Here is a 23,057-nt window from a genome sequence, read left to right on the forward strand (position 1 = left end):
CTATCCAATAGTATGAAGATTACGATAACAAAACCTTCAAGTTCACTTTTGCCCCAAAGTGCAAGATAAGTGAAGCACTGATTGTGAAACAGCCAAACACTTACATGGCATGTTCTGTAACTAGTGTGGTAGCTAGGTAATACATGTATTATATGTATAATTTTATGTATAGTTATGTTTGAACCCTTACATGAAGTAATGTTTAAACAATTTATGAAAGAAACAGAGACAAGAACAAATATATATACCACAGGCTAACGAAACTTTCTGGTCACTGACATGTGAAAATGTTTGTCATGATTTGACAAGTGTCCTGGTTGGAGAGGTACGAGCAGGTTGAACAGTATACTCGAACTTGTACTTCATTTCCCTGCCAAAACATTTTTTTTTCTAGCAGCAGTGGTCCATCTTTTTTTCCCATCACCCACTCATATCCGGATTTTTTTTCAAGCAACTCCATTTGGCATCTTTTTTTTCAGTTTCCCGAAATCTTCCAAGCCCCCCCCGCCCCCCCCCCAAGGATATCAAATGGTCCATCCCTACATATATAGGCCCCAGATCTTGTAAAAGGTAGTCCGATATCGACTCGGGTGTAACTCTGTCTGTTGACTCCCCGTCTACCGTAGGAGATTTCTTTTTGAAATGGATTCAGCATATTGATGTTGTCCTAGGCCTCCTATTTCCACAGGGAGCCCAGGAACCGTGTTACAAACAAAACAAACAAACAACAAACAAACAAACAAGCAAGCGAGCAATAAACAAACAAACAAACAAACAAACAAACAAACAAACAGAACGCATGGGGGTTATAATAAACTACATTTGTATATGTTTTAAACTCATCCATACACACGTATGGATGAGTATATAGAAACATAGTATATTTCAATTACCGCATACAGGCCCGTATATACATAAACATGTATAATATAGACAGTTAGGCCTAGTTATACATGAGTTTACATGTGTAAAATGATATTTCATTTACCCATGCATATCTGCTATATTTATTTATTTATTTATTTATTTATTTATTTATTTATTTATTTATTTATTTATTTATTTATTTATTTATTTATTTATTTATTTATTTATTTATTTATCTATTTTATTTATTTATTTATTTATTTGTTTATTTATCTATTTGTTTGTTTGTTTATATGTGTTTGTTTGTTTGTTTGTTTGTTTGTTTGTTAGTTAGTTAGTTTGTTTGTTTGTTTGTGACACGGTTCCTTTACTTTACTGAAAACTTTGTTTAATTCCAAATTATCATGACAGGCTACATTTTATTTCTATCAAATAGAATAGAATAAGATATCAGGAATGACTACTCTCAATAACATCATCATGTTTTTTCTCTCTCACGATTCTCATGAAATTTATCTAGGTCATTGAATAGACTGATTTATTGGATTTATTACTGATTTTCCCCGACCTACTATCCGGGGGATACACAGCAATGTTAGAATCTCATGCCAAGCATTTCTCGTCTGTCAGTTTAATTGACCGTGGGGTTATGATTACCATGAATTAAAGAGCAAAATGTACAAATTATTGTTTCATGAAAATTTTAAAATTAAATTTCAAGAAGCGCAAGCGTACACTAGTAATGCATAGTGCAGTGGTCACCCGTACCCGTATCCGGTACCCCGGGCAGCGTTAATAGTATCGAATGTGACAACAATCAAACGAACAAGATGGCGGCGGTCTACGTGGGGCTCGAAGGAAAGAGAGTGGTACTTGGCGATGAACCGTGTATTAACTTTCAATAAGTCTACATTTTAACGAATCGAACTATGGAAGCCAAACGTATTGGGAGGAAGGATAAATGACAAGTATAATGGCTTCCTCTTTGAGTCCTAAACGGATGCCGTCAAACGCCAGTATAGATGGGTCGAAGAGGAATATCATCAAGTGGCGGAACTGTGCACTTTGTACAAAGTTGAATTTCAAATCATCGGGTGATTTTTGCAGACATTTGCGAGAATATCATTGCACAAAAGAAGGGGGCTCATATGTGTGTCGATACGGTGAGAACGGAGTGTGTCCGACTCTACCCTTGGAAGGAGTGAGCGATAAAGACTATGAAACCCATGTTGCTCGACATCACGCCTGCCTCACCGAAGGTACAAACCGTTCCAAATGTATATTATCAATACCGCTGTCATGTAGCTGCAGTTTAGTTGTGATGCTTTCCAAAACTCTTTGTCAAACTGCCGTTTTAGTCGTCAGTATTCTAAAGATTATAGATTTATACTAGCTGAAAATATCAGTAAGACTTTAATGCTACTGTATAGTCTGTAGCATTGGAGGTGAGACATACTGTGACAGTTTTGACGGTTGTAGCCTGAAGGTACTAAGTTGGTAGTAGACGGTCAGTGCACATAATGTTGAGTCTCTGACTGTTCCTGTTGCTTTGTTGTCAATCATACGACAACAATCAATCATATCAGCTAGAGGTTTTCTAGTCCTGCTTGCAGATGGAGTAAGTTGGGACTCGATTTCCCCCCCCCCCCAAGAATTGATAGGCCCAGCAGTAAAATATTTACAATTGATTGACTATCGTCACTCATTTGCATCGCTTTGATCTATGCTTTGACTATCATAGTGTGAATTGTAAGGTAATGCTAGACTGTCAACAGTCGTCTTGACTTTTTCATAATTTATCTCTAATAGTGACTATTAATACGGGGTAGGACCAACTCGGCCCATTGCCAACTCGTCCCATCGCCAACTCGGCCCATTCACATGCCAACTCGGCCTATTTACATGCCAACTCGGCCCATTCACATGCCAACTCGGCCCATTTACATGCCAACTCGGCCCATTTACATGCCAACTCGGCCCACGCACGTCATGACGAAAATGTTTGTGTCATTTAAAGCCAAGGTCTTGAGTCGATGACGTGATAATATTAAATACTAGTAATATTCATATAATCAGAGAAAAAATCCTTTGCTCCAGGCACCGACATCGGTATACTACTATTACTTGTAAAGACACTATGGATTGACATACTAGTACATATACAATGTAGATTGCATGAATTTACTGAAGAGGTTGAGGAACACAGGACTTATATCGATCAAATGAAACAGGAAAACATCCATCAAACAAACCGAAACAACATAATTCCAAAATAATCTGACACACTACGCTTGATCGTTTCTCATTCAACATGTAGCTACCCGATACGGGGGTCTGCTATAACAGCCTACGCGTGTCGATCGTTGCTAACTTTTAATAGTTCCAACAAACCATGGAAGTAAAAGCGCCTTGTACTTCCATGGACAGGCCAAGTTTCACGAAATACTTTAATTTCAACAGTCGTCTTCCCAACGATTAATAAAAAAAAGATCAACCCATTTTAGAGTGCATGTCGTGTCGAAGTGGGCGATACGTTAGTAATAAACGCAATCGTTTATTTCAAAGTGTTTCGGTTTTGAAGTTACAATCACGTCGAGTTGTACATCTTGACTACTTAGTATTTACGAATTGACGAATAGGGGACAAAATATCTATAGTCAAGTTGGCAGAGAGTGGGCCGAGTTGGCAGAGAGTGGGCCGAGTTGGTGGGCCGAGTTGACAGAGAGTGGGCCGAGTTGGTGGGCCGAGTTGGCAGACGGTGGGCCGAGTTGGTGGGCCGAGTTGGAAATGGGCCGAGTTGGACGTGCACCATTAATACTATTTTTGGGAATGAAATAGAATTAAAAGATGGTGTCCGTACATGTATATTCCACATGACAGGTGTAGAATGTGCACTGTACATTCTGATTATTATATTGAATGTTATAGGTTATCTATGTGCACAATTAATAATAAATTAAATATATTTCAGAAGTTTTTTAGGAATATGACAAAATATAATCGGCATCTGAATACAGACTAGGGTTCCTTGCTCAGATGACTAAAATTCATGAAATCAGAACTTCTTATGATTTCAAATTTCCCTGCTTATGTATAATACTGTATGACATATCCAATATAAGAGTGTGCACTGGCGTATGCAAACAGGGACTTTTGAACTTATAAAAAGTTCCAATTTTGAGAGATTTTTGGTTTTCCAAATGGGAATTATTGTAGTCATAAAGAAGTTCAAATGTCGTAAGTAGATAACTTGATTGATTGCTAATATTTGACTGCTGGGCATGTTAATTATTTTGTTATTGGCATACCAGTACAGTTCTGCACACCAGCTTCTGTTTTTTGTACGGCGGCTTTTTGCAGATTGAGAAGAAAAGGGATATTGCCAGAATAGAGTCCGTACTTACTGTGTCTGCAAGTAGGACTTTAGTGTACACCCTGGAGTAATTTTATGTAGAACTTGTGCAATTTCTTCACAGTTTTCTGTTCATTGTGTATTTGACATTGTATCAGATTATTGATCATACAGACATTAGCTATGTACTGTTTTAAGGAACTGTAGTGTTGAGGACAAGACAAATTATTGAATAACTTGTCCTCAACATCACAGTATTTCAGATAGTGCACATAGCTTAGCAGGTTAATGATACACGTAAAGTTGAGTCACAAACGAAGTGACTACTTCTCCTTTTGCTTGATACCGTGCAATACACAGATCAATGTGGTTATCATGAGATGGTGTTATTATAGTTTGTGATGAGTTTTGGTTTCTAAATCGTATAGCTTGAACAGTGGCAGCTGAGAAGCTATCATGAAACCATAAGCTAGGGAACAGTCTTGCAATATGTAATTACTATCCCCCTCCCCCAACCCACTCCTGCCTTCAACTTTTTTTTTTTGCGGGGGAGGGGGGGGGGGGGGCAGGCGATTATCAGCTATAATATGTAGCTAGATTACATAGCAATGGACAACAATCAGCGAAAATTACAGAAATAATTTCACATGCAACATGCAATGGGATTACCCATTAAAAGTGAAGTATCACTGTATTGTTGTAGATATTAATACAGGCAAAACAACCCAATAACTATGAAACTAATGTATTATCGATCTCTGTTACAGTTTCCAATAGTACATACAGTAGAGAATTATCACCAACTGGTCTTCAACCAGCAATTATTACTGACCAAGACAGATGGACGGTTTACCACTCAACACAAAATCTACCAGCAGTACTCAATGATCCAAGGAAAACAAGAAGAGAAGTTGATTTCTTCACAAAAACATGGGGTGAAGGCTTTGAAAAAGCCGAAGTCTTACCTTCACCTTTTGTACCAGAAATCACAAGAGCTCATTTTGACAGATATTTCAGAAAGACTGCTACTGTAAGTTACTTTTTTTTGCAACTAATTTTCCCCTGTGGGTGAATTTGATAAGTCACAGTTCCTCAATTCAGCTTATCAAGATGACAAATTGAAACTGAAACAGATGGGAATCAAGCAGGACTTGTACACTTTCTGTATTAAAACATGATAATTTTAGGGATACATCATGATAATGAAAATGAGAGGAAAAAATTGTATGTATTTTCATAGAATGTGGTGTCATTATACAAAGAATAGCAAATATTCTAGTGACAATAATGTAAGTAATATTAGTAATTCTTCTGCAGAACATGGGTACAAAAAGGTGGCCATGGCACACTACATCAGTTTTCATCTTTTCACCAACCAAAAGCAATCAAGCCATTCCATTATATTACTCACTAGTACATGTACCTGCTTCAAGCTTACATTCCATTATCTACTGGTACAAGTGTTAGCAATGCAGATGAAAATACAGAATATTTTGTACACTAAGGCAGCTTAAGATTAATGTTATTTTTATGCACTTATTTTGACAGAGATTTAGGAAACATGTCAAGTTACAAGAATCGTTAGCTGACAATGGTTTGAATGAAACAAGATCACCTTTAAACTTGGCGTCTCATCGAGGTATGTATTTTTATAGTCATATTTGTGTGTGTGGGAGTGGGAATGGATGGGAAACTAAAGGGGTTGCGATTACTTGTCTCTGGACCTAGGTGCTTTAAAAGTATGTACATGTACAGGAGTGTGGGATGGGTGGGTGGGGGGGGGGGTGTAATTGTAAATGAAGGATTACTGTAATAGATTATCTTATTTATAATTTGTTTGTTTGTTTTTCTTACAGATAAAAGCAAAGTTGACCTTGAACAAGTTCCAAAGGTTTGTTATATATATTTATTGTATATTTTAAATCCTGTGTTCTTCCCTGTGATGAGTTTTGATTTGACACTCTTCCTCTCAGAGCTATGTGTTAATCATTTCATTGTATTGTATTCAAGTCACATATCACAATATTTCACATATATCACATATATCATACCATAGTATTCTCATTTTAAACCTCAATGGAACTGAAGTCCATAAAGGAATGAGTTCTGTCTGTAACCATGTAACCGTGGCCAGTCATATCTCTAGCATACACAAGCCAATTTCATTCAAACCTGACACAAAGGTGACTTGCTATAGTGGGCATATGCACCTCCTTTACTTGTGCAACTTTGTCAAATGTGAAGGAAAGGTGGCCACTATTTGATGACTGTTTTAAATGAATTAATTTGTATTCCTTGATCCTGTGTTTTTGTAAAAAACTTTGGTCTTTCTTTTTGTTTTCAACTCTAGCTTTTTATGAAACCAGACTTTGCATTAGAGAATGCAGAAGTATTTAATGCAGTGTTACCTTGGTCACAGTTTGCACAACCTAGAGATGCCAGTCCAATTGCTAGGTCATCATCTAAACTTTTACAAGAAAAGGTGAGTCAAAGCATTTTAGAATTATTTATGTGGCATATGCTGATCAGATATCAAAAGCTTCTCAATACCTACATGAAGGCTTGTATTTTTGTGAAAATTAGTTGACAGATACACAGACATTAAATATTGACAAAGTATCTATTCATATGGAATGTTGTTGACCATTAGTATTAGGACATCTTAAAAGACACACACTTGTGACCCCTGCCTCTGTAGTTTCAGCATTCAAGTTAAAAACAGGACGTACATTGAAGAAATTTCAGGTCAGATTTATAAACATCGGGCATATTATAGGTAGTGTGTGCTACTTGAAAGTTTTATTTTTAAAGGAATCGTACTATGTTTGTGATGAAATGCTGTATTGTTTTCTATTCATCAGTTGAGTCATTACCTGGATATTGTTGAGGTGCAAATTGCCAGACAGATTTCACTTCGTTCAGAAGCTTTCTTCAGTGCAATGGCATCCCATGATGAACTCCAAGAACATTTAACAAAGACATGTCGAGCCATCAGACAACTCAGGTAATATATTTTGTTATCTGCAAAACACATTTCAAAACCACCACAGAATATTACAAAACTACCAGTATAGTAGGTCTGCAAAACAGTTCAAATCCACCACAAATAATGTTACAGAACTAGAGGGTCTGCATAACATTTCAAATCCACCATGAACAATGTTACAGAACTTGATGGTCTGCAAAACATTTCAAATCCACCACAAATAATGTTACAGAACTAGAGGGTCTGTAAACATTTCAAATCCACCATGAACAATGTTACAGAACTAGAGGGTCTGTAAAACATATCAAATCCACCACAAACAATGTTACAGAACTCGACGGTCTGCAAAACATTTCAAATCCAACACAAATAATGTTACAGAACTAGAGGGTCTGTAAACATTTCAAATCCACCATGAACAATGTTACAGAACTAGAGGGTCTGTAAAACATATCAAATCCACCACAAACAATGTTACAGAACTCGACGGTCTGCAAAACATTTCAAATCCAACACAAATAATGTTACAGAACTAGAGGGTCTGTAAACATTTCAAATCCACCATGAACAATGTTACAGAACTAGAGGGTCTGTAAAACATATCAAATCCACCACAAACAATGTTACAGAACTCGACGGTCTGCAAAACATTTCAAATCCAACACAAACAATGTTACAGAACTAGAGGGTCTGCAAAACATTTCAAATCCACCACAAATAATGTTACAGAACTAGACGGTCTGCAAAACATTTCAAATCCACCACAAATAATGTTACAGAACTAGAGGGTCTGCAAAACATATCAAATCCACCACAAACAATGTTACTGAACTAGAGGGTCTGCAAAACATTTCAAATCCACCACAAATAATGTTACTGAACTAGAGGGTCTGCAAAACATTTCAAATCCACCACAAATAATGTTACTGAACTAGAGGGTCTGCAAAACATTTCAAATCCACCACAAATAATGTTACTGAACTAGAGGGTCTGCAAAACATTTCAAATCCATCACAAACAATGTTACAGAACTCGACGGTCTGCAAATCAGTTCAAACCATCCCATGGTATTATGATTTTGTCTTCACAGGGAGAAAGTCAACAAGATAGATGCTCTTTTAGTGAAAGGTTCACTTGAAATTCTTCAACTGAGGATAAGCAGAGCCAATTATGTCAAGTTGTATAATAAGGTATAGAAACTTGTACTCACCATTTCAACCATTCCGTCACACTAGTAATCCAACAAGATAAGAATGGACGTGATAGTCAGAAACAACTTGTTTAATGATAAAAAAATATAAAGTGTTAGATTCTTATAAAAATTATCAACTTTCATATAACTTGAAAACATACTTCTCTCAGCAACATATTCACAGTTCTTTCAAATATGTTACCTATGTGACACTGATTACTGGTAATAGTTACAGCTTTTCTAATACTTTTTCCACTTTACAAATCAGCTTACATCTCAGTCCTCCTTGCTGACTTTTATTTTTAACAAAGTCACAACATTTACAAAGTTAGAAAACTTAGAAGTATTCAATCACAGTAGAATATTGATGCTTTAGTGGGAGATCTAAAGAAATAAAGGGTCATTTTTAATGAGATTGTAACATTTCAACCTGTTTGTCTAGTTAAAACTGATGGCTACAGTGCATCAAACGCAGCCAACTATACAGCTGTTACTCTCAACATCAGAGTTTGTTGGAGCCTTAGATCTGATTGCTACCACACAGGAAGTCTTATCTCAAGAGTTAGTTGGGGTGCAGAGTTTTAGGTGAGTTTTGATGTCAGATATTTATCATCTGCAGAGTTTTAGGTGAGTTTTGATATCAAATATTGTAAGGTATGCAGTTTTAGGTGAGTTTTGATATCAAATATTGTAAGGTATGCAGTTTTAGGTGAGTTTTGATATCAAATATTGTAAGGTATGCAGTTGTAGGTGAGTTTTGATATCAAATATTGTAAGGTATGCAGTTGTAGGTGAGTTTTGATATCAAATATTGTAAGGTATGCAGTTTTAGGTGAGTTTTGATATCAAATATTGTAAGGTATGCAGTTTTAGGTGAGTTTTGATATCAAATATTGTAAGGTATGCAGTTTTAGGTGAGTTTTGATATCAAATATTGTAAGGTATGCAGTTTTAGGTGAGTTTTGGTGTCAGATATTGTAAGGTATGCAGTTTTAGGTGAGTTTTGATATCAAATATTGTAAGGTATGCAGTTTTAGGTGAGTTTTGATATCAAATATTGTAAGGTATGCAGTTTTAGGTGAGTTTTGATATCAAATATTGTAAGGTATGCAGTTTTAGGTGAGTTTTGATATCAAATATTGTAAGGTATGCAGTTTTAGGTGAGTTTTGATATCAAATATTGTAAGGTATGCAGTTTTAGGTGAGTTTTGATATCAAATATTGTAAGGTATGCAGTTTTAGGTGAGTTTTGGTGTCAGATATTTGTAATCTACACAGTTTTAGGCGAGTTCTGATATCAAATATTTGTAAGGTACACAGGTTTGGAGGAGTTCTGAACTCATGTGTTTTTGATGGAGGTAGCATAGGGATGCAAAATTGTTGACAAGTTCTGACTTCCAGAGTTACTAGATGTTCAAAATTGTAGCATCTTTATATACATGCTGTGTATTTAACAACTACAGAACAGCTTGTAGTTCAATCAGACTATTGTATGTATTGATACTAAGTGATGTCTATGCATACATAGAAACATATACTATCAAATTTGGAAGAATAAATGTTTTCATGGCAAATGTGCTTGTGCATTGCTTTATGATGCGCATCCTAAAACGAAACAACAACAAAATTTTCGAGTTTCAGTGTAAGTCCTAAACTCATCAGATTCTCTCTCACCAAAGATAAAAACATACTATGTGCCATAAGAAGGGTATCACTGTACTGACCAACTCTCCAGTTTATTTGCTGTGATAATACATGAACATCACAGCATTATTTGATGTGCATGTCAAACATTTCTTGAATTGATTTTAGAGTCAGACATTACCAATGTCTGAATAACCACTAACATGATGTGATATGATATACTCTACAGGCATCTTGGTTCACAGTTAGCAGAGATAGAGAAACTAATAGACAAGATGATACAAGAAGATTTCAGTAACTACTGCATTGATGGTTTGAACAGACCGCTTGAACAGTGCAATATCTTTGAAGAGGTAAGTCATACACTTAAATCATATTCCATGGCACAAATATCCTCAAATTGATATTACAAGATACCGGGTTCTTTTGATGTGTAGATGATGTATTAAATACATGTACCGGTATTATTATGATTCTGTATCTTTATGTTTTTTTCTTTTAGAGTGATTAAAATCAGTATTTGTTGTGTTTTCTCCTAGGAACGGTTGAGTACAATAGTTCTAGGCATGTTGCGACAACACAAGTTTAATTTCTTGGAGGTTTACAGAGAAGAAGCAGCTACAGCAATTAAGACAGTTGTTAAACAGGTAACTGTTGTAAATTACTAACTATTGACATATCTGTGTTTTCAATGTTGCCATCATTTGGCCAATACTGTCACTTTAAGCATGTGAAACTAGTCAAATTTTTGGACTTATTTACTACTTTAGTATGTCAATTAGTTGGACTCTCAACAAAATCATTGCAGATATCAATGAAAAGGTTCAGTCAGGAGATGTTGAAAACAGTGTTGATCTTATCATTACAGTACTAAGTGCACAGTTTGTACACTAACACAATAATGTTCCTGTTCACTGTTTGTACTGTATTTGACAATAATGTGTTTTGTTAACAGACTGTGGTTGACTTTGTGGCTAGTGCTGATGACACTGATTCTGAAAACAACACAGCAAGGTGGGTCAAAGGTCAACCATGACAAAGTTCTCCTGAAGGTTCATTTTAACATTATCATATTTACATGAGTATGAGTGTGTGAGTGAGTGAGCATACAAGTGTGTGCCTGTGTGCGTGCATGTGTTTGGATGACTTCGTGACAATGCTACGTGTTGAATTGTATCAATGAATGAAATGAAATAAAATGAAATGAAATGATAATTTTAAGTTTTGAAAGAAAATGTGAACATACATACATGTGTATTAAAGTTAAATATATGTCAAGTTGTACAGAAGACGTAATTTATGCCTTTTAAAAACCAACAGTATTAATATTATTTTCCAAGTAGTACTGGTAACAGTCTGGCTGATCAAATGAGGTCATTAAACTTTGATGAATGGATGGATCTATTTCTAAATGTCTTCTCCAATCTATTACTTGTCTTGCAAAGGATCAAGGTATGTATTGGCTTTATGGATGGACTCTACTACTACTCACTCAGTGTTCTCCTTAAACAAAATATCATGGGCAGGTAATCTTTGTGGTCCTATGATATGGTGTAGAGTCCTCTTGTAATATCTGCATGCCTACATAGTGATAAACGTAAACTTACAGCTCAAACCACAAACAGCATTGATTGTCAGGTAATATCAAAAGAGTTGTAAACACGACTTCAGATGCCTTCAATTCAATCCTTAAAAGTCAAAGATTTATCTTCAGAAGGGAAAATTCCTTCCCAATCTTCAACTATACATAGTGGCACAGTCCCTCTATCATTGTGATAGTGGTAATGGTGTTGTGAAAGTAATCAAGGGAGGACACTGACTCATTCCAGTATGCACCACAAAGTTGCATACTTTGTCTGCCTTGAACCAATATCAGTAGATTGAAGTTGACAAGCAGTGATAGATGTTTGAATTCTGATTAAAATAAGTTTATTGCAAGTATTAAGTTCAAAATGTAACTGGCTGACTATATTTAAGTAGTGGTTTGAATGACAGCATGTGACAGGCAACTTTGATTGCCAAATGTGAGAAATAAGTTAATGGTGTAGTTGTCAAAGGAAGATAGTAAAACTGTTCTTTGTTTATATGTAGGCTACTCTCAATGTGAAGAGAAGGGTATTGAATGCAGCTGCTGGTAAACATCACAGTCCAGAATCAACCACAGACACCTGTATATCTCCAGCACAAGATTCTACGTAAGTAAAAGTTAGTTTAAAATGTATTGTGTGAATTTTCGTGTGGGGGTGGGGTGGGGTGGGGTGGGGGGGGGGCAGTAATGAGTCACATCATTCTTTACCTATACTTATGGATACAGTGATTGTCAAATATTGAAAGGACTTCCTAGTGTGTAGATAGAGTATGTGACATGACAAGGGATATGTCAAACATTTAGCATGAGCTTGTCTTTGAATGTAGCACAGTGATCTAAACCAGGGCATGTTTTCAAGTAAAGCAGTTATGCAATCTTCATTGTCTATAATGTATAGTCTTATTTTGTTGATACATGTTATTTTTTCACAGAGAAACATTGGGAGATGTATTGATAGACAGTATAGAGTATAATAAACTATGTACCAATCTGAGAGAGTTATTATGTTTTCTTTGTGACTATGCCAATGATCGATGTGTTAAACTATTGCTTGCAAGAAGTAAGGTAAGTACATATGTTGATATACTGTGTAGATTACTGGGAAGGTTCACTGTATATGGTCATCATAATGTGTAGTTCTATGTTATCATAAACCTTTACGAACATCTTCATCTACTAAAATTAGAATGTTTCAGTTCATGAAAAAAAATGAAAATAATGACAGGTTGTCACTAAGTTGTTATACACAGTAATGGAATTGAAAGTAAATGCTGATAACTATTGCAGGGAGTCTAAATTTGTGTATGGAAAATAATGAAGAATGTGTTTTTTGGAGAAGAGGATCAACGTGATATAGTTTTCATTGTAAATTCAATATAATATGTATATATCATATTCTCTTTCATTTCATTCTTAGTTTTTAATTTTTATCTATTTATATCTTGTCATGTGATCAATATCAAGAACAATTGAAACTAGCAACATTTCCATATAACATGCCAACTTTAAAAATGATTTCTTTCCTGTTCTGACAGATTTGAATTAATTTTGTTTGCGAAGTTATTGTGATATCTACTATATTAAAATGTTTTTATATTGTAATGGGGATGAAGTGTCGTTTATAAATTTATATTTTTTTACTTCGTAGTTTAATTTTATGTATTATTACAAGGTTAGTTACTTTTTCAATAGCTAGGGCTGTGAGACATTTCTGTTTATCATTTGAACGCAGGATGGATTTCTTGAGAAATTAAGTTCCACAGAATTCCTTGATTTATCCCGTGCAATAGAGCAGTTTGTCAGTGACTGTGAAGCTGTCTGTGGTAGGAGGAGTACTTCACTACGAGGATGTCTACAAAATCAGGTGAACTTTGACCCATTGCTACCTTTGACCTCATTTATATATGCTTCAGTGTCACTGTTAAACAGTACAGTGTAATAAGTCAATACGTGAGGGCCAGTGTGGATACTGTGGGTATTTTTACTAATGCTTGAAGTTGCCATGTTTCTGCTGCAGATAACATTGTAAACATTCATACAAATACCCCCAGTATGCAACACTAGTATTCATACATTATTGGGTATTGTTATGCTACAATGATTGTCTGAGTAGCCTCTCCCCTAATTTGAGCTGTTTTGAAAACATTTATCAGTCATTCAAATGCCCATCCCAGTTGGTTAAAGCTTCTATGATAAAGAAATGAGAATATTTGAAATTTTTATTCAAGGAAATGAACTAAGGTATTTATATTTCAAGTGTGGATCTTAATAAATGTAATCATGTAGAGATATACGGGACCTAATGATAAAAAATGAGTGTAGATTTATAGATGAAATATTCTATCACTATGTCTGTTTCAGGCTTCCAAATTTGTAAATAGGTTCCATGAAGAAAGGAAAACCAAACTGAGGTAAAGTGATGAAGTTTACTGTACCACATTACATGATACAGTCATTGACTGCTATCAGTCTTTGTAATGTGCACTAGAGTGATGTCTCAGTGTGTGTGTGTGTGTGTGTGTGTGTGTGTGTGTGTGTGTGTGTGTGTGTGTGTGTGTGTGTGTGTGTGTGTGTGTGTGTGTGTGTGCACGTGTGTCAGTTTTGAAATTCATACAGCAAAATAGGTGTTGCCATTGTATGCTCTTATGCATTTACTCAATACTACATATTGTGATTGAAAATTATGAAGTGTTGTTTTCTTTATTCAAAGTTTAATTTTAGAGAGTGAAAGATGGAAACAGACAGATGTGCCAGCTGGGTTTCAAGACTTGGTCAATGCAATAGCAGTCAATGGTAAGTTTCTACTCTCTACACAGGTTGGAATAAATGAACCGCAATGGATGTGTACAAACTATCCAACTGTCAATACTATTTTAAATCATGTAAGTATTCAAACATGTGATAACTACAGTAGACTTTTATCATGCAGAAAGTTATCAAATCTGTAATTAGATGCTGCTGTCTACAAATATGAAATTTAGAAAGATTGACAGATTTCTTACAATGGCTGTATTTATGAAAGCTTTGTTATTATAATCTTATTTCAGGTAATCTCAGTGAAGCTTATGTAACGAAGTCTGACACAGGTATGTCATTGTTTGAAAGTGAGGATATTTATTAACTGTGTCTATGTTACAGAAAGGTACAGTACAAATCATCTAAGCAAGGGGAGGGGAGTTATTTGGAAATATAACACAAGGATAACATTATGACAAAAATCAAATTGCAACTTGTAACACAGACCAGTATGATTTCTGTAGTGTAATGATAGAAACCTGATGCCAAGGGTCCTGTGTGAAATACCTGGTAGGTGCAAAGATTGTCTTCATCATAATTATATATGTATTAGAACATTCGATACTGTCTTACAGGGGATGTGATTATGGTACTTCTTGGTCATCACCATGTTAAAATTCTTTGTATGTTATTTTATGTTCAACCATCTAGGGTCCGAAGAACGCAAACCATCTGATTACCTTGAAATCAATGGTCAAAGATATGCTGTAGTTGGGTAAGTACACTTCACTGATAAAGTTTTCAAAATAACCAAGAATCTAGCCATGCTGTGTGTCTGTCGGTATGAATAATAACAACATATGTAATCAATATATATTAATAATGAATAAATGCTCTTGATTATTTAAGGAAGTATTTTTTATTTTGTGAGAGAGACTGGGTAATGTTAGAGATATGGAGTGATGATGGAAATTGAAGGAATAGTAATCAATTCCATATGTATAAAGAAAAAGATATTTTATTTTACAGGACTGTTTTATTACTGTTAAAAATGATACTGGAATACTGTCAGTGTTTAGATGATATGCCTTCAGCCATTCCTGATATTCTTACAAGATTAGTAGAAATTTTACAGGTGAGCTGTAAATTATAATTTGTTGTCCTTTTGCTAGCCTTATCACATATATCCTTCCAATGCAATGGTTTTGTTGATAAAAAAATACAGCACTGAACTAAGGCGTAAAAAATAGTGTGGTTCCGATTACATTCAATTTTCAAATTGATGGGGTAGGTAGATTTTTTATTTTTCATTTATTTTTTTATTTTATTTTTTTTTATTTTTTCATGTGTGAGTGTCTAGTTCAGGTTTTCCATCGTTTTCTAAATGATCTCTGTGTTGTTTATTTCTCTTTCTGCACTCACTATTTCTTGCAAGACTTCACACGATTTTCGCAATTTTATTATTATTTTTCTTGAATACGTAAAAAAAAGTTTAGGGTTGGCGTGAAAAACTAGGTGGAGTTGGGTAACCGGAACCACACAACTTTTTTTATTTGGCCAAAGGAGAAACAGAATTATGAAATGTGCAATGTATCCTGATTCTGTTGTGTTGAAAACATTCAAAATTTAATATTCATAAATTACACTTGTGCAGTTTTGATTATAATATTTCACTCACCAACAATTTTTTTATTTAGTCAATAAATTCTGATGAGCTCAGGATTTTGTCACTCCTCAATTTCGACTCATAGTGACAAAACCCCTTAGGTCAGTCATACTTTCCTTGGCTGAATGAAAAGAAAAAACATAGGAAATGATATCTTATCATACCGTGCTTATTGTTACTAGACATTTACTGTAACACAGACTCATGTAATATTTCTTCAATATTGTGTTTTCTTTCCATAGAATTTTAATTCAAGAACTTGTCAACTTGTACTTGGAGCTGGTGCATTACAGTTAGTGGGACTCAAAACAATTACAACCAAAAACTTAGGTAAGATATTAGATTATTAAAATCCAATGAAATCAACATGGCATATCGTCATTTGTTTGCTCGGAAATTAACATATTATATTGTCGGTTATTTGATCTTCCAATTATATATATTTACAAGTAAGTATATGTTGCAATATCAGTTGTTCATACAAGGGAAGATGGTCATATACCTTTTTTCTTATCAACATTTACAATGTACCTTCAAAACTGAGCAAAAGTGTCACTGATCACTGGTTTGGTTTCTTTCATGACAGCGTTAGCATCAAGATGTCTACAGTTAGTGGCTTATTACATTCCATACATCAAAACTCACTTTCAGGAGAGATTACAGCCCAAACAGCTCATCATGCTGAAAAACTTTGATAAAATTTTAAAGGTAGGTTGTAGTTTCATAGACTTTCCAGTGTATGACAATGTTGTGGTAATGATTTTGGTCCAGATATAGGATGGTTGATATAGATCTTATTAGTTGAAGTTGTGTTTTTAAAAAAGGTTTAGAGGACCTGTGATCTCATGACATTTTGAGTACATGCCAGCTGTATGACAGAAGTCAGTCCACACAAAAGATATCTCACCTATACAGATTTGTATTACAAGCTTCAATATACAAATGCTATGTTTGAGATAGGCAAGTGAGGCAAATATTGGCCACTGGAAATATACATGAAAAGGTAGCATACAGTAAAGAATTTAGATATTACAAGAGACTCAACATAAATATCATAATTGACAGAAATCATTATTCATCTCACATTATGATATACAGTAGATATTCATGCTGTATTTGATAAAAATATTACAACCCTCACATAGACAATGCTCCTTCCAATCAGGAGGATATTTGCCCTCATCATTTTGAACAGTGTACAATGACATTCTGGTTCCAATGAATCATGTCCAAATGACAACAGTAACAATCAACATCAGAAATGATTTCTTTCTTACTTTTATTATGACTTGTTATTGTCATTTCATTAGGATTACAATGATCATGTACAAGAAATTTCAAGTAAACTGGTGGCAATTATGGACAGTTGTTTTGAGAAGCACTTGTCAAAGGTTAGTCCTTAATAATACTCTGTACTTGTGTCACTATGCATATAAATGTAAGTGTACATTTTGTTTTGAAATTTGCCACCTCTTTTGATCAAATACATGATATATATATTATATTCAATATAATTGTAAATGATGTTATTAAGTTAAGCATACTTGGTTAATGCAAACTCCATCATGGTTGGAAACCAATGCAGTTTTGGCCAATGGCAATTGAATCTTTTGGCTCAGATTATGAACATCGCAGAACCAGTGACATAGACCCATGTTGCTGTGACATAGAGCAACCAGGGTATAAATCCCATATTTTTTGTTTGAACACATTCAACTTATTTTGCCTGAGGTATAATCCACTATGTTTTTATCTGTTACAGTGGGAAGTGAAGGCACCAGTTCCATCAGCATCATTCCGTGCAATCTGTAAACAAATTTATAAATTACATGAAGCCATTATAGATCTTTTACCACCTGAACAAATCAAAGTAAGCATCTGATATTTTTGTGTGAAATACCTTGTTCTTTTTTAAGATATTATTTATAAGATAATGAACCATATATTGAATTAGATACAGACATTTATCATTGGATTACAGTTGTACATCTTTTAATATATTGATGTTAATTGTCATACAGATTCTATATGAACATGTCCATTGATTTCATTTCATTGCTACAAGTTTAAAGTTTGAAAACAAAATTTTACTCCAAGCTCATTTTCTGTGCAATGAAAATTTAAATGTATTTTGATTAGTGCAAATCTTTCATTGTAGGTATTATTTATGAGAATCAATGTGTCTTTCAAAGAGCATTTACGTCAGCAGTTGATTAAATTATGTGTAACTAATGATGGAGGGCCACAACATGGGTGAGTTCATTCTATTTGTTAATATGTATGGTGTGTGTGTGTGTGTGTGTGTGTGTGTGTGTGTGTGTGTGTGTGTGTGTGTGTGTGTGTGTGTGCGCGTATGTATGTGCATGCTTGTGTGTGTGCATATGCATGTGTGTGACAATGTGTATGATAGTTGAGAAGTATGTCATGGTTTGCATGAGGTGCATATGCGAATATACATCAAAAAATGTATGCCTCCCCAATTTCCTAGAGTAAAAAAATTATACATTAGCAGTCAGGGTGAATTTTAAATTATGTAAGATATATTTCATTGGTAGTCTTTTCACACCTGAATACAATGTTCAAACATAAGCCACCACTCTATGTTTAGATTTCATGTACTTTGTTAAAGTTACATCATGAAATTTAAAATTTCAATGTTCAAAGTGAATCACATACAGATGGACACCACTGCTTCATTTCACATGCTATCAGTACATGTATTTTGAATAATAATATGAATTTTCAAATATTTGTACTCCTGAGACACACCCATATTTTGCAGGAATTATTTAGATACATGTATGTTGTAGTGTGGAAATTGCTAGTACTCATTTTGACAGTTTATAATTGTTTTCACCATAAATAAGAACAACTAATGAAAATAAAAAAGATAACTGATATAAAGATGAATGACCTCATCTAACACAATACCTTCATTTCTTTCAGATTGGTCACCTCAGATTTGGTATTTTATACAGAAAACTTGAAGACATTGAGTTGTTTGGAAGATTTAGTGGACAATATGGATGCTATTTGGGTAAATAGCTAACACTTTGTGACTCCCACTGGACGTCCCATATGGACGTTATCTGCGTAAATAACTAACACTTCGTAAAACCGGATGAACAATATGGATGCTATGATGGACAATGTGGACATTGTCTGGGCACGCGACACCTGACGAACAATATGGATGCTATTGTTATCTGAGCAGATAGCTAACACTTTGTGACACTCGGACAATGCAATGGAAAATGGTAGCAACAGCTATCGATTTGAAGATATGATAACCATGACTACAGTAACTACGTTGATAGTCTGGAATCCATGCTATGTTTCATTCATCACCATTGTCTTCATCATTACCATAGCAACCTTTATAGAACCACTTCAATGTGCATCACCAAGGATTGCATTGATTGTGAAATAAGCAAATGTCTCAGTTGTCAAATACACGTACATGTATACATTTTGTGATGTATTGAGTAATGGTTTTATCACCGTAACTAACCATAGCATATCATAGTAATGAAAGTGAAGGTTTACTCCATTTTATATACTTACTGAAATCAATAGGCAAATTTTGTTTTTAGGTATTAGGTAAAATGGGATGAAGGTGGTGGATGGCTGAGTGCCAAAACCCATTCTGCTTATCTATTATAATTTACTTACTAATAAACAAATCTACTCAGTAAACCTTGACACTTTGTGTACAGAATGACAACATTGCATGAACTTGACTGCCATGTTATAACTGTTGTATATTATGCCATGGATTCCAGGCTATATAACCATGATGTACCAATACATTATATGGGACCGTACAAATGCAAGACAACCCCAGTTGTTTGATCAAATTTGGCTTGTACCTTGTCAGTAATATATTTCTTTACAACCAGACACTATTTACCTCAACTTGTGTTGGTGTGTGCTGATGGATTTTATAACCTCAGAGAAATGCTTAATTTTATGTTCCCTGTCATGTATTAGTTTACAATAGCATAAATTGTAACATATATTTCAACTAAATAAGCATAACTGTAACATGTATTTCAACTAAATCAGTTATGGTAAACTAAGATGGTACTGTATCGCAAATTTTGAGTGTGGTCTTTAGTATAACTGTTGCAATGTAAATTTCCTGAGAAAACATCACCTCAAGAAAGTTTTGAATTGTAAGGATACATGTCATAGAGGGTTGTCAACAAAGTCAATGACCTGCAAACAGACATGACTGTGTAATACCATGGAGGATTATGAACAAAGTTAATTACCTGCCAACATACACAACAGTGTACTACTATGGCTGGGATGGGGCATGAAGGGTTGTCATCATAGTCAAATTTCCTACCAACATACACAACATTATACTACTATTAATATGGTTGGGGTAGGGTAGGGATGGGGTGTGGAGGGTTGTCAAGTCAGTGACCAGCCAACATACACAATAGCAAACTACCATGGCTTGGGTGGAATGGGATGGGTTGGGATGGGGCATGGAGGGTTGTCAACATACACAACACTTTTACAGTATATTATCATGGCTTGGGCAGGGATGGGGTGTGGAGGGTTGTCAGCAGTCAGTGACCTGCCAACATACACAATAGTGTACTACCATGGTTAGGGTAGGGATGGGGTGTGGAGGGTTGTCAAGTCAGTGACCTACCAACATACACAATAGTATACTAACATACAACTCAGGGATAAAGTCTAAAGGCAACTATCAACACACCTAGCACTTTCTAATCCAATGAAAAATAGATGATGATTTTATTTAATTTGACAAGTGTTCAGTTGGTACTGGATTTGGATATACATACCTGTACAAATACTTACTTCAGCATATCATCCTGTCTTGTATGAATACAATGTATATTGTCAGACAGCTTCCAGTGACAGACAGACACATTATGATGGGCCTGGTAATTTCTGTAAGAAGTCTGACTGAATGATGAAACATAGCATTTCATGGTAGTGCTGCAGTAGAGGGAATGGCAGCATTTTGTGGTAGTGCTGCTGCATGGTAAAGACCACACATTGCATTTCACAAGTAATGAAAGTAATACCATGTCTACGTGTACCCTAAATTAAAACAATAATGTTCTGTTAGTCTGGATATCTGTAGGAATTTATATGTACTTTTTAATAGAATGATGCTGTTTTATCACATCAAACAGAAGGCCACAGTAATACAGGTACAAGGACAATACATGGTATATGCTGCATGCTACAAGTGTCATTTAAACCCTAATGTTTGAATCCCACAGTCTTGGATTACTACTATATTATCAGCAGAGTCATGGGGAATAAAAGAGGGTCATTCTTTGGTTCAGGACCAACTTTTTCAATAGCAAGACAATTGTTTTGAACACCCAAATATTAATCATAATAAGCTGCATATACCGTACATGTACTATTTTGTGCATTTGTTTAAATATCAAAACTTACTTTCAATGATAACATGCATTTCACCAGATGGGAAATTCATTGTTATTGATGTTGTGGTACAGAACTAACTAAACAATTACAGTTTATAATGTACTTCAGTCACACAGATTCTACAGATGGTAATTATATCAATGCCATACATAAAGTTATGTCATCTCTATTTTTCCTCGCTCCAACGGGTATCTTGTAGAGGGACTTAAATATTTGATTCATCAAATGTCAAATTGAATTTTTTCGCTTATCAGTGAAGCCATGTATCATGAAAATATGGTAAATATTTAGTAAGTATACTAAATTCTATGGCTTCCACTCCAAGGAAGTTAAAAAATATGAAAAGGGCTTTGTCACCAACAAAAATGTATTACTGTGAGAATAGGATTACGTCAAAGGTTTAACTGTATTGTTATGGTAGAATAATCATTTACAAAGTAAGAATCTCTCCTGCCAAAGCAATGAGCTTCCCCATCCTCCTACATCTCGTTAATCCCCTTGGAAATTTGGGACAGATTTTAAAAAATGGTTTCACAATCTGTGGAGAATACCTTTTGAAATGGAACAGCATGCTCCATACAGAGTCCACACGGAAACCTTTATTTTGTGGTGATGTTTAATATGTATAAAGATAATAATGGGCATTGAATTGGGATTTCAAATTTGATTTCATGTAATGGTGCAGTGCCTATGTGAGTGTAAATACAAGTCTGAATGGATGGACATTGGATAACTATGGTGGTGTTTTTTTTCACCAACTTAATGATGTCAGTTTTCCAATGCTTTCCCAGTTTTTTCTGTACATAGTCAAGTGCAATGAGCATTCTTATACTAAAGAGGTCATGTCCTTGGATTTCAAAATAAAATATTATCTATCAGTATAAACATTTGTTTGTCCGATGTTTTTGTTCAATCTGATGAACACCAGTGTACTTTTGAAATAACAGTATACTAGTACATTAAGAATCTTGCATTGTTAAAAGTTATTAGAATGTGAGGTTGAGGTTGTATATACTTGAAGCCTTTTTCAACAACACCCATTACTTATCATATCAGTGACCACAGATGAATGTGTGTGTGTGTGTGTGTGTGTGATATGTAACATGTATTTTTAACATACACTTCACATTGATCATTCACTTGGTACTACTTGGTGCACTCACTGTAGATTTAGTATTAATGCATGTAGAAATAGTGGACCCATTGACATCTCATCTTGCCAAACTAAATGATACCCTTGTTACAACCTTCTTACAGTCATTATGATTAGACCATGGTGGTACTGGTTAGATTCAAACCTTGACTGCTGTAGTTACAGGTGATGGACTCGAAGGGAGATGTTATTTTTTAAGTGTGCAAGTGATTTGACATCTTCATTTTTTTCCTCCAATGTGGAGTAAAATATTGACTGACCAACATAATAACTACATGAATGTGAGTGTATTTAGACCCAAAAGTAAAGTGACTCAGGTATAATGTTTCTTTTGGGTTTTCTTAAAACTGACAGCCATTGTAAAGAGAAAATTGAGATATTTGGAGACACCAATATAATAATATGGTGCACTGGCCCTGTGACAGGGGGGAAAC

At 34.9% G+C, this 23,057-nt stretch overlaps 1 protein-coding gene across 1 annotated transcript; it reads left to right on the top strand.

The window, feature by feature from the left end:
- Positions 1 to 1,784: 1,784 nt before the first annotated feature.
- On the top strand, positions 1,785 to 19,375 carry LOC144447108 (vacuolar protein sorting-associated protein 54-like). Its single transcript, XM_078137017.1, has 26 exons — positions 1,785 to 2,126; positions 4,987 to 5,249; positions 5,768 to 5,858; positions 6,076 to 6,110; positions 6,570 to 6,701; positions 7,081 to 7,223; positions 8,296 to 8,395; positions 8,840 to 8,982; positions 10,271 to 10,394; positions 10,581 to 10,688; positions 10,997 to 11,055; positions 11,397 to 11,493; positions 12,133 to 12,236; positions 12,562 to 12,694; positions 13,362 to 13,493; positions 13,991 to 14,040; positions 14,340 to 14,422; positions 14,677 to 14,715; positions 15,077 to 15,140; positions 15,395 to 15,500; positions 16,274 to 16,361; positions 16,618 to 16,739; positions 17,342 to 17,422; positions 17,794 to 17,901; positions 18,190 to 18,284; positions 18,978 to 19,375. Exons 1-26 carry the CDS (start codon positions 1,829 to 1,831, stop codon positions 19,078 to 19,080), a joined length of 2,901 nt encoding a protein of 966 aa, XP_077993143.1. The 5' UTR covers positions 1,785 to 1,828; the 3' UTR covers positions 19,081 to 19,375.
- Positions 19,376 to 23,057: the final 3,682 nt, after the last annotated feature.

Source organism: Glandiceps talaboti, chromosome 2, assembly GCF_964340395.1.
Source record: "Glandiceps talaboti chromosome 2, keGlaTala1.1, whole genome shotgun sequence".
Classification (NCBI taxonomy): domain Eukaryota; kingdom Metazoa; phylum Hemichordata; class Enteropneusta; family Spengelidae; genus Glandiceps; species Glandiceps talaboti.